General features: G+C 38.3%; 1 protein-coding gene across 4 annotated transcripts; it reads left to right on the forward strand.

Moving 5' to 3' along the window:
• On the forward strand, window positions 1–14,003 carry exd2 (exonuclease 3'-5' domain containing 2). 4 transcript variants are annotated; one of them, XM_082143491.1, is made up of 9 exons: window positions 1–111; window positions 2,773–3,150; window positions 3,755–4,011; window positions 5,630–5,756; window positions 7,535–7,824; window positions 8,381–8,487; window positions 10,193–10,328; window positions 10,874–11,251; window positions 12,747–14,003. In XM_082143491.1, exons 2-9 carry the CDS (start codon window positions 2,803–2,805, stop codon window positions 12,961–12,963), a joined length of 1,860 nt encoding a protein of 619 aa, XP_081999617.1. In that variant the 5' UTR covers window positions 1–111; window positions 2,773–2,802; the 3' UTR covers window positions 12,964–14,003. The 4 variants fall into 4 exon arrangements, with proteins under 4 accessions (XP_081999617.1, XP_081999619.1, XP_081999620.1 ...); XM_082143493.1 differs by having other exon boundaries at window positions 2,773–3,144; XM_082143494.1 differs by having other exon boundaries at window positions 2,773–3,135.
• Window positions 14,004–14,849: the final 846 nt, after the last annotated feature.

A 14,849-nucleotide genomic window follows, 5' to 3' on the forward strand; every position in this document is an offset into this window, starting at 1 on the left:
GCTGATTAAATAAAACCAGCGAAGAAGCAGCGCTGCAGCTGTTCATCATAAGAGTGTGTGACAGTGAATGGTAATATTCGCTCATTATTCTGACATCTATTCAGTCTTCAGGTACGTAAACCCTCTGCAACATTCACACGAGAACGACATGTTACATAGTGATGTCATTAGCTAGATGTGCGAGTCCTAACAATCCGCTAGAATAAAGTACTAGTACATGTTTAACACAAACACACTGAGATTAAAGTCATTAAATCGGTGTGTGAACGCAATGTGAACTCCTCATCAAACCGCTGTTGTGTCAGTCTGGGTCGAAATGCTTCTTGATTTTAAATAACATTTAGTCGTTAATGTTTTCACAAACGCACAATCGGTTTTTAATTTAAAGAGTATTATATTCTACACAAAATAATTAAGAAGTGTCATTAATAAGGCAGGTCCTTTGTCGTAGTTGTGTTTGAATGGTTTGTACATAGCCTAATTGTTTTATGTAAAAAACCCATTCAAACACAACTATGACGAAGGACCTGCCTTATTAATGACACTTCTTAATTATTTTGTGTTTAGTATCGTTGTCAATTTGTGTTCTGCACCTTGGCAATAGTTTAACGTAGGCAATGCATGGTTTCTGCCAAATTCTCACAGTTATCACAATAAAAATGCTGTAATGCTTTTGTGGTAGCCAGTGCTGTTAACAACAACAACAACGACGACAAAAACAGAGTAAAAAGGAAAGATTTTGAATTTATGCATTTGATATTGTAGTGAATGATGGTAGACTAATATAGCCTATTGCTTAGGTTCATTCATGGGCTTTAAAATGAAATAAATGGGAGCTTGGAGCAAAAATGCTCCCAAAATTCAAGATATGGGGCAAAAAATGCCCCTCAATGAGTTGTTGATTTTTATACTCATGATTTTTACACGAGCGAGAGTGCTGTTTTCCTGAATATCAGCACAATTGCTCATTTTACTGAACTACACTACTGTATAAAATCAGTAGCTCAAGTTAGTATTGAGTTAGTTCAGTTTTAGGCACAATATTGTCCGTTCTAGTTCACAAATGAAACGTTTAGCGTCTCCAAGCGAAAAACTGTGGTGTTTCATTACTGAATGAATCTGGTTCATACTGATTTAGTTTCATTGATTACATCTTTTGGTTCTAAATGAATTTTATTGATCAAATGTAAGAATTTGTCGTAAAAGATGATGGATGCATTGAGTTTGATTAGAAAATCACCCTTATAAAGGTAAAAATGTCTCTGGAACTCAATTTAAGGGGACAAGAGAATGGAAAAGTTGATTTGTCACTGTATAGGTTGAAAATACTGTCATTATTTACTCACCTTCATGTCGTTCCAAAGACTTTTGTTCATCTTCTGAACACAAATGAAGATATTTTGGATTAAACCTGACAGTTTTCTGACCCTCTTTTGGCAGATACACCACTTTGACGCTTCAAAAAGTCCAAAAAAGCACGTTTGAGATTCAGCAAGATCCAGTGAGGTTCATTCTCATTAGAGGTCGACCGATAGTGGATTTTACCGATACCGATATTTAGGTTTGACCGTACATAATGATAGCCGATTATTCAACCGATATTTTCAACAATGGATACTGGATTAAAAACAAGCATAACACTCCACGTAAAACAGTGCTGAACTGAAATGTGCTAAATTAATGAAATATATAATATTAATATATTAAAATGAAGTTCTACAGAACAAACTTTATAATTTAAACATTAAAATATTACAGGTCAAATGTGTGTTTCTTTAGCTATAACCTAGAAACAAATGTACATTTCATAGGTAACACTTTGCAAGTCCCATTTGGATGAGGGATGTACTAAGCTAGCTTTCACTATATGCATTATGCAATAAATAAGTTTTTACTGCATGTATTAATATTTTGTACCTTGATCATTCATGTTAGTTCATAGTACATTAACTAAGGTAATAACAGATCAAATTAAAACTCAACAACTGTGTTTTTGTCACATTGCTTTAATTGCTTGAGGTAGCCACTACTAATGTTAGTCCTCGCAAAAATTAACTACTTTATAATGATTTGGCAATATGTACTTTAGTGTTCTGTATTCATACCATTTCCCTGTCTGTGTTTTAAATGCGCATCTGAAGTGTTAACGTAAACAACTCAGCCAGTGATAGTGTTATTCCGCCTCTAGAGGCCGCTCTCGCTCTGTGTAATGCCAGCGCACACTTCTTAGCCTCTCCAGCGACGGACGCAACACGGAAAAACTATCAATATGGATTTTTGCCACCAATCAACTATCGGTACCGATATATCGGCAAAACCGATGAATCGGTCGACCTCTAATTCTCATGTGTTACGCATCACGTTTGAGCTTCAGCAAGAGGTTTGTTCTCGCGTGTCAAGCAGGTTCGGTTGAGCTTCTGTTTATGTTCGCTGATCAATGTTTATATGTGAATATAATATAGTGAAATTCATATCATAAAGTGATTAAGTCTCTTCAGAAAATTTGGACTAAACAGATCAATTCATGTGGATTAGTTTGACTATCTCTTCATGACCGTTTAGAAGAGTCAAAGTGGTAGTTGCGTAGACTGTCAATGGAGGGACAGAAAGCTCTCAGATTTCATTCATTCATTCATTTTTTGGGTGAACTAACCCTTTAAGCAGAAAGTCTATTAATACTCTAATGACTGCTAGTTGACACTTAGTTGCAAACTTCCTTATAGTTAGTAAACTGTCTGAAGTGGACTACTGAAATAGTGTCATCATTTTCAGTTTTAGGTGGGAGTTGGTGCAGCTGCAACGATGTCCAAGCAGAGCACATGGACCGCAGCAGTGGCCACTATGTTAGGAGCCACTCTCGGTGGTCTTTTCCTCTGGCGCAGCATCCGCACTCAAAAGAAAAAGGCCCTCAAGGGCCCCGCTTCGGCTGAGCCTATACAAGCCCAGCTAGAAGTGGAAATCCCCCCCTCACCAGAGTCGCCTGCGCCGCCACAAACCGTGAAGCTTCTGCGTGCGCAAACACTGTTAGAGGTGCCGCCTGTGATCGTGAGTTCTCTAGACGAGTGGGAAACGCTTTGGCCTGCGTTTCAAAAGGACCTTTCGGTGTATCCGGTTTTGGGATTGGACTGTGAATGGGTAAAAAGCGTGCGTGTAAGCATGGCTCTGTATGTGACCAAATAAGGGCTGCACAATATATCGACATTATCGAAATATCGCAAATGTATGTAATGTATCGTGATATGCGTATCGCCACCTCTTGCAATAACTGGGGTCATGGACAAAAGACGAAGAGAAAATCACTCGCTGCTCTCGGCTGAATAACTTTTGTAGCTTTAATAAGAATCAGTATATATTTAATTCATACAGTGAAAACTAAGCAGTGTTTTATTTGTACATTTGATTATCAGTTTCTGTTGTTAAATAATCCTAATGAAGACCTTCCTGACACCCTGATGTTAAAATAACACTTCTTATGCTACAGTAAAACACTGCTGTTCACTTTCAGAAGTTGTAGGGATGTTTTCTTCTCACAAAAAGAATGTGAAACATGTATTTAGGTCATAATTTTAAATATATTTTAAAGATAATTGAAGCTTATTTTACACACTTGAAGCATTATCGTATCTAATATCGCATTATTTAATGTTATTGCATATCGCATTTTTTTTCAATATTGTGCAGCCCTAGACCAAATGTTAATGTTGTCCTGGTAGCATCAGAGCTTTCCTTCACTAGATGTTGTCTGCTTCCCCAGGTGTCTGTCAAAGGCAAGGCCTGCGCGGTGTCTTTACTCCAGTTGGCGACGTTCTCCGGCCGCTGTATGCTGGTCAGACTGCTGAAGTTTCGTAATGCGCAGATTCCTCTACCTAAGGCTCTCGTGGGGGTCCTGTCTGACCCCTGTGTGCTGAAGGTCGGGGTGGGATGTTATGAGGATGGCAAACGCCTGACCCACGATCATGGTCTGACTCTGAGTTGCACCGTGGACCTGCGTTACCTGGCCCTCAGACAGAGGTAAGGCCTCAGTTTGATCCTACAATCATTTTATTTTACTGTCGTAGTCAACCAGTCAGTTTATTTATAGAGCACTAATTGAAACAACACTAGCTGACCATTGCGCTCTACATCATCATCAAACATGCATTAATAAAAACAACATAAAAAATAAAACTAGAGCTGCACAGTTAATCGTTAAGAGATCGCGATCTCGATTCAAACACCCACGGGATCTTATTACGAAATGTAAACGGTTCGGCTCTGTCTATCAAACCTTTGACAAGTATGATCACAACGAATATTCAGATCTGTGTCAGCGCAGTATCATAATTTATGTGTTACAAGTATTCAAATTATCACAGAAGTACTGGGATAAAAGTTTATAGTTCTGGTTTAAAAAGGTACCTTTTTAAAGTAACTTTACCCTTCAAAGATTGTATCAGTTACATTGTTACACCAGTAGGTGGCAGCAAGTGACCGTTAAATGTATTTGTCATTGAATCATTCAAGAGATTTGTTTAAACGCCTTTGATTCTTCCATTAATGAAACAAGTGAAGTATTTATGAGTGAGTCATTAAATCATTCATTCAAAACAAATTTTTTTCTAAATAATGAATTACCTAATTCAATATTTATTAAATGGTCTCCAATTAACAGTTAACATTTTGTAAGAACTTCTAGTAAATAACATTTATTTTGTTTGGTTGTCCATTCAGAGCCGTGGGAGAATCATGATATCTGTTTTAAACAAAAAAAATTGTGATTCTCAATTTATCCAGAACCGTGCAGCTCTACATCAGATCTCAGTTTATCCAGAACTGTGCAGCTCTACATCAGATCATACATTAATAATCAGAAATACAATAAAACAATAACCGCATTTCTAATTTATACTCCAATTCAAATATGTACGTTTTAAGTTTAGATTTGTATTCTGCCTCTGCCTCTATCTATTAGGGCTGCACAAATCACGATTAACCGAAATAAAACCAAAATCGCGATATGGCTTAGCGCCATTTATAAAATCACAAAGGCTAAGATTTTAATTAAATTACTGGGGTTTTTTTGTTGTTTTTTATTTACATGCGAACAGCTCATGATTCAGTGTTTCCAAAATTATTATTATTATTTAATACTCAATTTTTATTATTTTACTGTGAAATATTACAATAGTAAAATTTCTCATTTTGTTTATTATTATTATACAGGGCTTATAAACCAATCGCAATTTAAAAATTTTTTTTAGCCCAAGTTTTGCTGTCGTACTATCTACAAATGATCGTGTCAAGTCACGTTTATTTAAATTGCATTTTATACAATACAGATTAATTACCGAACAGGAAAATGACTGAATTATATTATATTATAAAATTAACCAATAATGAAACCAGTTCAATCCAGCTATAAGCTGCTCTACAGAAGACAACAGTGTCTTTATTCAGCTCAGCTCAGTTTAGTTTAGTGACTCAATTCAGTTCAGTAACTGTGTCTATGTTGTAGAGTTAGTGTAAATATCAATCTCAATTCAGTTAATTTTGTTCAGATGTTTAAGCTGGTTGTTAAGTAATTGTTGGCAGGTGTCTGTAAAAGTCATGATTTCAGGGGTGACATGAGGTGATGTTGACTGTGTTGAAGGCAAGCGGTGCTGAATAACGGCTTGAGTCTGAAGTCTCTGGCTGCAGACCTGCTGAATGTCTCGCTGGACAAATCTCTGGAGCTGCGCTGCAGTGACTGGGAGGCGGATGTGTTGACCCAGGAGCAGGTGAGGAACACGGCCTCGGTCTCACACACTTCACCTGGGGACCAGTGCCGCATTAATACTATCAGAGGCCCTTGGGCTTCAGCTCCTGAGGGACCCTTCATCCACCAGAACTATTACCCACATTCATTCAATCTTCTTAATCACAAAGCGCAAGTTATCAGCCTTTTATTTTGCAGGAGTAAATGCCATTAACAAAACATCTGAACCTATAGGTCTGTCATATTAGAACTACTGCCTACATCAGCTCCAACTTCCTATCAAATCAGCCTTTTGTTTTGCAGAAATAAATGCAATGAAACTTTCATATACAAAATGTAACTTTCACGTCTTTACGCGGCGTCCAGCTAATGTTTAAAATCCTGCTGCGCCAAAGAGCGCCGATCGCATATAGTTTTATTGTTAATGTACGTAATGAATTAACTCTTTAAGTTGGAAGTTTGAGAATTCTGCATTTTTCAGCAAAGCGTTTGTCTTTCTGTGACTTTAATAAAGTCGTAGCCTATGCTTTGTATAAAGAGCTACAATAATATAGATCACGCTTTCTTTTTTCCCTTTGCTCTTTTTTTCAAACACTTCAAGCTCATCAACACCACTGTTCATTCTTGAAGTGAACTTTCACCTGTTTGGTGATGAGATGTAACTGAAAGCGACGCGTCTGGTGTGCGATACCTGTGAGTTGCTAGACGCGGCCCGTCTTGACACTTCACACACTGGACTTGAAATGCCCACACATGCATTCAAAGCAAAGAGATAGTGTAGTTTTAAAGGGACAGTCAACTCATTATAAAATACGGTTATAATTTCTGCGTCTCACGCTTTTAACAGCAAAAACGTGTTCTGTGTGGACCGGCCCTAACGCTGATTCGCCATGTTCAATCAGCGAAAACAAGCTCCAACACACACCAACAGGGGTAACACACTGATCCGACAAAACCCGTTGCCGTCTGTCGCCGCAGTGTGAATTGGAATTTAAATGCTCAAGCTCTTAAAACGGTGGATTCTAGTCTCACGTAGTCAGACCATAGACTGACGGCAGAAGGTCTGGACTCCATCGCTTTTATTGGCTAAGGACCGCCCAGAGGCCGTCTGACGGACATGTAAAGCAACCAATCACAGTTCGTGATGTTTGGGGGCATGAAAATGTAACGTCGATGTCCCTACAATAACGGACCGGTGTGTGAAACTTTTGGACGTATTTTAAAAAAGTCTATCCAGCGTTTAGTTGATCCTGATAAACGCTCATTGTCACAGTTGTAAACAGCTTTCCTCTTCCATGAGGGTTTTTGGCGTCAATCTTTATTTTTCAGGCGGACCGTTAAAGAACATGCACACGTCTCCCGGACATCCTGTTGAGTTCAACCAATCAGATAATGACTTTGAAAATCCTGAAGCGTTCTGAAAGTGATTCCAGTGATGTCACTCCTCTGTGCTGTTATAGTTGTCGTTTGCACGATTCTTTTGCACATTTTACGATTCTACAAACTATATCGGTAACACTTTACAATAAGGTTCATTAGTTAACAACCTTAGTTAACATGAACTAATAATGAACTGCACTTCTACAGCATTTACTAATACATTATTAAAATCAAAGGTTGTATCTGTTAACATTAGTTAATGCACTGTGAGCCAACATAAACAATGAACAGCTGGATTTTTATTAACTAACATTAAAAAAGATTAATAAATGCTCATAGTTAGTTCATGTTACATTAACTAGTGAACCTTATTGTAAAGTGTGTTACCACTATATGTTTGTCTCATACTGTCTCCTCCAGATGACCTATGCAGCGCATGATGCCCAGATCTCTATAGCTCTCTTCCTGCACCTGCTGGAGCCCCGTCTGCCCGCTGAGGGTGACGCCGTGTTCGCCCCGCTGGCTGCCTGTTGTCAGGGGCTGGTGGATGTGTCCTTTAGGGGGCGCTATAGTGCTGGAGAGGGGGAGGAAGGGGAGAGGCGGCGGCGGAGCCGGAAGTCCACAGTGGACAGTCCTGAGTCTGGAGACCAGCAAGTTCCAGACCCACGGCGGAACAAACGCAAACCACTGGGCATCGGCTACTCGGCCAGGTAATGAAGGAACTGGGAGATTATCCTGTAAGTCACGATAGAAATGCATCTGACCAAAGATAATGAAATGTACGACTAATCTTTCAAAATGGTGTTGAAGTTGAGAATACAAAATACAACAAACTAGGGCTGTGAAACTAATTAATCATGATTAATCGCATCCAAAATAAAGGTTTGTGTTTACATAATGTGTGTGTGTGTACTGTGTATAATTATTTTGTATGTATAAATACACACACATGCATGTGTATATTTAAGAAAAATGTGTTATTTATATATAAAATATTTATATATATATATATAAAGTGTATATACATGCAAATATTTCTTAAATATATACTTGCATGCATGTGTATTTATTATATATGTAAATTATACACAGTACACAGACAAATATTATGTAAACACAAACTTTTATTTTGGCTGTGATTAATAGTTTTACAGCCCTACAACAAATCTCTTGCACAAAGCATTACAATTTGTCATGTTTTATATATTTAGATCAAAACTTGTAGGACATGCAGTGACTGTTGATGTGCTTTTTGTCTTCATTCAGGAAATCCCCCCTTTATGATAACTGTTTCCTTCATGCTCCTGATGGGCAGCCACTCTGCACATGTGACAAGAAGAAAGCAAAGTGGTACCTGGAAAAGGGCATAGGAGGTACACAATGTTATACATGTGGAAATTATAAATGCATACTAGAAATGCATTTTCCCCCTTTCCTTTCCCTGCATTAATAATGCATTATGAGAGTGTTATAAAGTAGTTTGCTTATGATAACAATGAAGTAAACCTTTTACAGTGTCTGTTACATATTACATGTACTTTCTGTAGTAATAACGGTAAATATGTATAATTTAATGCAACTAACCCCTAACCCAATAGTATGTTAATATTACTCCGTGATTAAATGTATAATAACTCTGTAACAAAGAGACCTTAAAATAAAGCATAACCGTTTATTATTTTTACAATAATGTAATATTGAAGTGGGCCAGGGTCCAAAGAAAGGGTTACGTTTTATTTGAAGGTGTCCTTGTTACAGTGTTGAAATACAATTAAGTGTTGATTAATATTAATTTGCATGTACTTACTATAGGGTTTGAGTTAGGATTAGAGTTTTGTTTATGGTCAGTTGCTTGTAATTATGTATAATTTACTGTTATTACTAACATAATGTAACAGACTGTAAAATAAAATACAATTATTGGACAGTGGATGCTATCATTACCAGGGTTATTATTATTATTATTATTAACTAAAACATGAAAAACCTTTTCATTACTTGAAAAAATGTTATTGAAATAAAATATAAATATAAAAAAACATAAAAAACGAACATTTTATTTCAGCTAGTTTTAGCGTGCCAAGGCAACATTTATCATTTTCATTTGTTTAAAAACTAAATGTAAGAACTAAACATAATATATACTATGAAGACATTTAAAGCAAAAACTAATAAAATGACACATGCTAGAAATTACTGAAACTCAAAAACAAAATATATAGCTTGTTATTAATTTGAATTTAAATTTTATTTTTATATCAATGATACTACAAAAACAGTGATCATAAAAAAAAAAAAAAACATTCTTTAAAAAATATTATTCAAAACTGGATTTTATGTCATTCTATCTTTTAGTATTTATTTAGAAAGTCTACAAGGAAGTCATAGATTTTTGTTTCCAGTGTCATATGCTTTGATTCGGTTACTAGGCTATAAAAATATAGTTTATTTTTTCTTCAAATTGTTGAAGTTTTCACTGAAGAATGCCATCGTTGCTAAGGAATATAGTTGGGCGTCGCTCATAGAGCCATTTATACATACACTTAATGTTCAAATGTACACTTATTGATGTGTTTATTCTTGATGTGAGATTCTTGATTCATGGTTAGTTTGAACACAAGGTTAACCATGGAAAATCTATATTTATAGCATTAATATAACATAAATTTAAATCAGGTTGGCACGGAGCTATGTATAAACTAAAGTCACTAAGACTGTTATCCTTTTATAAAGTAAGCTACATTTAGGATAAATATGTGACAGCTCTCTGATGCGGTGTAATACATCAGTGTCCAAATTCCTTGCTTAATCTCGCTCACTTCTTGCTTGTATAGTGAACTCAACTGCACCACACTATTATAGAGATTAGAGAATCAGTAAACAAGTGAGTGACTTTAGACACCGCCACAGACTGGACTCCCCATCACTTACTGCCAGTCTGCCGTTTGTCGGAGAGAGTGAGAAGACGGCTGTATTAGAACAGTGTATTGATCAATCAGCATTCAGGTTCAAAATGATCCTATGTATAATGTCTAATGTAATTGATTAAAGTGTGATCTGTACATAATTTAATCTCAGAATTGGTCAGTGAAGATCCCTTCATTGTCCGGCTGCTGTTTGAGCCGTCAGGGCGTCCCGACTCGCAGAAAGACTACTACCTCACAGCCAAGGAGAATCTCTGTGTGGTGTGCGGGAAAGCGGAGTCCTACATCAGGTTTGTCTCGTGTTTCCTGTGGAGTTGTCAAAAGTACTCACTTCTGTACCAAGTCGGTACTGAAACTTAAAAAATGTGACGTTTTGAGCGCTGTTGAGCGGAATCATAAACACTTCTGATTGGCCGTATGGTGTTCACGTGCTCTCATGTCTGTGATTGGCTACAATGATCAACGCACGGGAGCGTTTGAAAGTGTTTTGAAAGCGAGAGAGATTGAAAGCACAAGCAGGACCGGTCCGCTGATAGACGCCTGCTTTCAAACGCTCCCGAGTGTACCTGTGTAAGAGCTCATTGATGTATATTTACAACATGTTAATGAAGCGCTGATCATTGTAGCCAATCACAGACATATTTGATGAGCGCATGAACACAACGGCCAATCAGAGGTGTTTACGATAGCGCTCAAAGCGTAAATTTTTTGTTTAATCAATACCGACTTGGTACCGAAGTCAGTACTTTTGGCAACTCTAGTTTACTGTGATTCTCGAGTTTGTTTTGAAAGTGGGACTTGTCATCTCAACAATTGTTTTTCCATTTTAACCCAGGAAGAACATTGTCCCACACGAGTATAGGCGCCACTTCCCGGCTGAGATGAAGGACCACAACTCGCACGACATACTGCTGCTGTGCACCTCGTGTCACGCGGCCTCAAACGTGTACGACGGGCTCCTGAAGCAGCAGCTGGCCGAGGATCACTCCGCTCCGCAGGGCTGCGAGGAGGGCATTCGGCTGCTCGAGGACTCGGACCGGCGACGGGTGCGCTCGGCCTCACGGGCTCTCCTCAGCTCCAGCGATAGCATGCCCCAATCCAGGAAAGAGGAGCTCCTGGCAGTCATCCAGAGCTTCTTCTGCAGCGGACAGCAGGAGGTCACGCAGGAGGTCACGCAGGAGATGCTTCAGAAAGCTGCAGCGTTGGAAACCAGGTTAGATTCCTTTGCGAGTGTCTACTTGCCGTAGCTTATTTTGACCAAAAAACACCCACATAATAGATGGATAGATTTTATTTGTCCTCGAGAGGAAATTTGTTTCCACCGTAGATGTGTACATAAACAAACATAACAAGGTTAAATTATCAATATATCATAATAGCATCAAAAATAGACAAAATATAACAAAACAACATCAAGAGAGCATAAGTGACGTATCAATGAACGATTCCCTGTGTTTAGAGCTCGTATAGAGACAAGGAACAAAACTCTTACTATACCTGGCCTTTCTACACATCAGTAACCTATACATACGGCCAGAAGGCAAGGGGATCAAATATTTGCAAAGTGGTTGGTCTGAGTCGTTTTAATGGACAGGAAGTGGTTATCCTACAGAAATGTAAAACAAACAGCTAAAATTTGTTTTAAAGGACCCCAAGATGCTATTTTAAAGGTTCCTAATTACGTTTGAGGTCTCTGACAATAGGATTACATGCATCCAAAGTCATAATATACATTGCAGCATCAGCTCTTTTCTCACAGTGTCTGAAACTGTTCAATCAAGGATTCGGTCTCTCTAAACCCGTCCTTTTCAAGAGCCTCCTCTGCTCTGGTTAGTCAGATGGCCCAGTCTGTTGTGATTGGTTGACTCATTACCATATCTGAATCTCCACTGGCGTGGAGTGTTTTTAGTTCATTCCTTTGGAAGCTCAACGTTCATTAGAATGAATTGAAAACGCTCGCTCTGCTCCGCACCGTTATGAATGGCTGTGCGCATTTTACTGCAAATTAGCGCCACTTCCCCGATGATATCCGTATTATATAATACGATATTGGGAAAAATCTGATTACTCGATTAATCGAAATATATCAAAATATCCTTTAGGTTTTTCTTAACTTAAGGGGTTTATTGCAACCAGACCCTGGTCTCTAGATCAAAAGTGTGTGTCCCTACTTTAAAGTCCCCCTGTGGTGAACATCAAGTTTTTAATGTAGTTTATATGTCTATGTGCTGTTTTTAATATGCTGTAAGACAAACCATGTGCAAATGCATAAGTCAACACCATTGCTGAGTATTTATATAAGACAGTCTCGAACTCAGTTTGAAATCGCCGGTGATTCTTACATCATAAACTATCTTGTAACCAATCAGATCAATGTGGGAGGGCATTAGCATATCATTAATTATGCTATGGAGCAGGGGAGTCTCAAGAGAAGGGGTAAAATTATAGACTACAGTGGGACTTTAATGTACATTTTTATTTAGAATAGTTTTATTTTGCACTATGAGTCAGATTGCTGAGGCAGTAATTGCATAAACATTAAACAACTGTTAAAATGGTACACTTGGGATTGGGTGTTTTCTTACAATACAGTACAGATATAACTAGTTGGGCCAAAATGCTGAACACCAGATCTTTGTGTTGTCGTGAAGATTTGGACTGAGGGGGGTTTCGAGTTCTGAAAGTAGATGTCTTTTCTACCTCTGCAGGATCTTTAACGAGAGTTACGTTCCACATGGACTGAAGGTAGTGCAGGCGTACGCCGAGCGCGGTCTGCGTGGCCTGATGGAGCTGGAGCGCTGCTGGCGACAACACTTTCTGACCAGCATGAAGCCGCACCATTTGCCCCCTCTCTGGTCCGTCAACCACAACCATGACAAATATCTGCGCAAGTATGGCGAGGACCTTCAAATCCAGCTCAATTGAGCTCCTCGCCACCCAAACAGAAAGACTTTGTGCTACAACTGCTGGAATAGGACGGTTCCCACCGTGTGTTTAACACCTTGGTGTCCTGTCCTGTGTTGTTTGAGTGTGTACCAGAGACACTCGCCCTGGCCACAGGCAAGCCCTGGTGTTGACTTCCAAACGAGAAAAAAAACCAACAACAACATAAGACTAGACTGTGGCCCCAGTTTGAACGGGCTCTAAGGGACCAGATGGAGATTGGGTAAGAGACTCTTTGGGGATCGGAAGCCACTGTGGTGAACGGCAGAACGTTAAACTCAATGGTGCGAAAACAGAAATGGTGAAAGGTAAAATAACAGCGTAATGCGCACACTTTTTAATGTTGAAAATGTTGAAAAGCTTCCCTGTAGAAAGTAGATTCTACTGTATTTTAACCAGCCCGGACCTTTTCTTCTTAATTCTTAATCATCAATTGAATACAACATTCATAGGCAGGTTTGAGGCCATATTAAATATTTTGTTATGTGTTAAATCAGTTTTGTCTTTTGAAGCTATACAAAATGGCCATTTTTACTTAAATTCCCACAATGGAGCTTTATCGTTTTGGTTTAAAATTTCGGGCTGTTTAGTGGGTTTTGAGGAAAACTCCCTTTATCTTTGAAAGACTGGACCAAATTAAGCACAGCTTCTGTACTATAATCCTTCTTGAGGTCAGGACACCTCCAAAACACACCAGAACGTCTTGTGTGTATATATATTCCCCTGACCGATTGAAGACGGGCTAAAATTATGCTGGAAGAAATGTAATTCTCAACATTCTCACCCAATCAAGATTTGATAGTGCCAGTTTGTGTTGTATTTGCAGTTACAGCCAGAGAGATTCAGCTCCATGGATAGTAACGCATATAAATGGCCAAATCAAGGAAACTGACGTCTGAGCCTAACATTTGTAATTTAACTTAAGAAACACTACAGCTTTACTTTTCATTTACATTTGTCCATATGTAACCTATTAAAAGCTGCTGTGTTTCCTTAATGTCAATAAAGATAATTAAATTTCACATCTTATGACTGGATTACATTTACATTAATGCATTTGGCAGACGCTTTTATCCAAAGCGACTTACAGTGCACTTATTACAGGGACAATCCCCTGGAGCAACGTGGAGTAAAGTGTCTTGCTCAAGGACACACTGGTGGTGACTGCTGGGATCGAACCAGCAACCGTCGATTTACCAGTTCAGTGGTTTAACCCACTAGACCACCATCTCCATGGATGGATGAGTTGGGTAGTGGTTGTCAGTATCTACTTTACTTTGTAGATGATGTGTAATATACTTCTGTTTCACATCCTGAATGATCGCAGCACATAAAACAGTCCAACACTCGTACAGTTTTACTGTTTATTACTTAGAAAATCAAGATTTAATAAATAATCTGTAGAAACGTAAAAAAAAAAAAAAAAAAAGCTTTGTTTTGGTCACTTAAGTGATATTGGGTCTAAAATGGGGGTCAACATCAGTAGTGACTCGTCTAGTGATTCTGGAACAGCAGCTTTAAGGCCTCTTCGATTGTGGCATCAGAACAATCTGTTTGTCAAATGACAGTTTTGGATCCGTGTCAAATATTCTACGTTTCACAGTAATAGTACACAAGTTGAAATCAAACAAAATGGGGTAATGTTACAAACATCTCGTCACATTTAGGGCCAGTCACAGTATTTAGTTTGGTGGCCAAGTGTTCTGTAAGAGTAGTGCATAGCATTTGTCAGATAAGCAATACATAAACATTTAAAATCTTTCCTGTCTCATAAGACATGAACATACAACTTGAGCACAATATTATTATAATGACATCAAGTGGCACAACTAACATGACAAACAAACACTGTTATTTTAAAATGCTTC

The sequence above is a fragment of the Leuciscus leuciscus genome (genome assembly GCF_965113295.1).
Source record: "Leuciscus leuciscus genome assembly, chromosome: 17".
Lineage (NCBI taxonomy): Eukaryota > Metazoa > Chordata > Actinopteri > Cypriniformes > Leuciscidae > Leuciscus > Leuciscus leuciscus.

Coding starts and splice junctions, on each gene's coding strand:
- exd2 (XM_082143491.1), top strand. CDS start 2,803: ATGTCCAAGCAGAGCACATGGACCGCAGCAGTGGCCACTATGTTAGGA. Junction 5,757..7,534: donor ATGTGTTGACCCAGGAGCAG/GTGAGGAACACG, acceptor TGTCTCCTCCAG/ATGACCTATGCAGCGCATGA. Junction 11,252..12,746: donor GCTGCAGCGTTGGAAACCAG/GTTAGATTCCTT, acceptor CTACCTCTGCAG/GATCTTTAACGAGAGTTACG.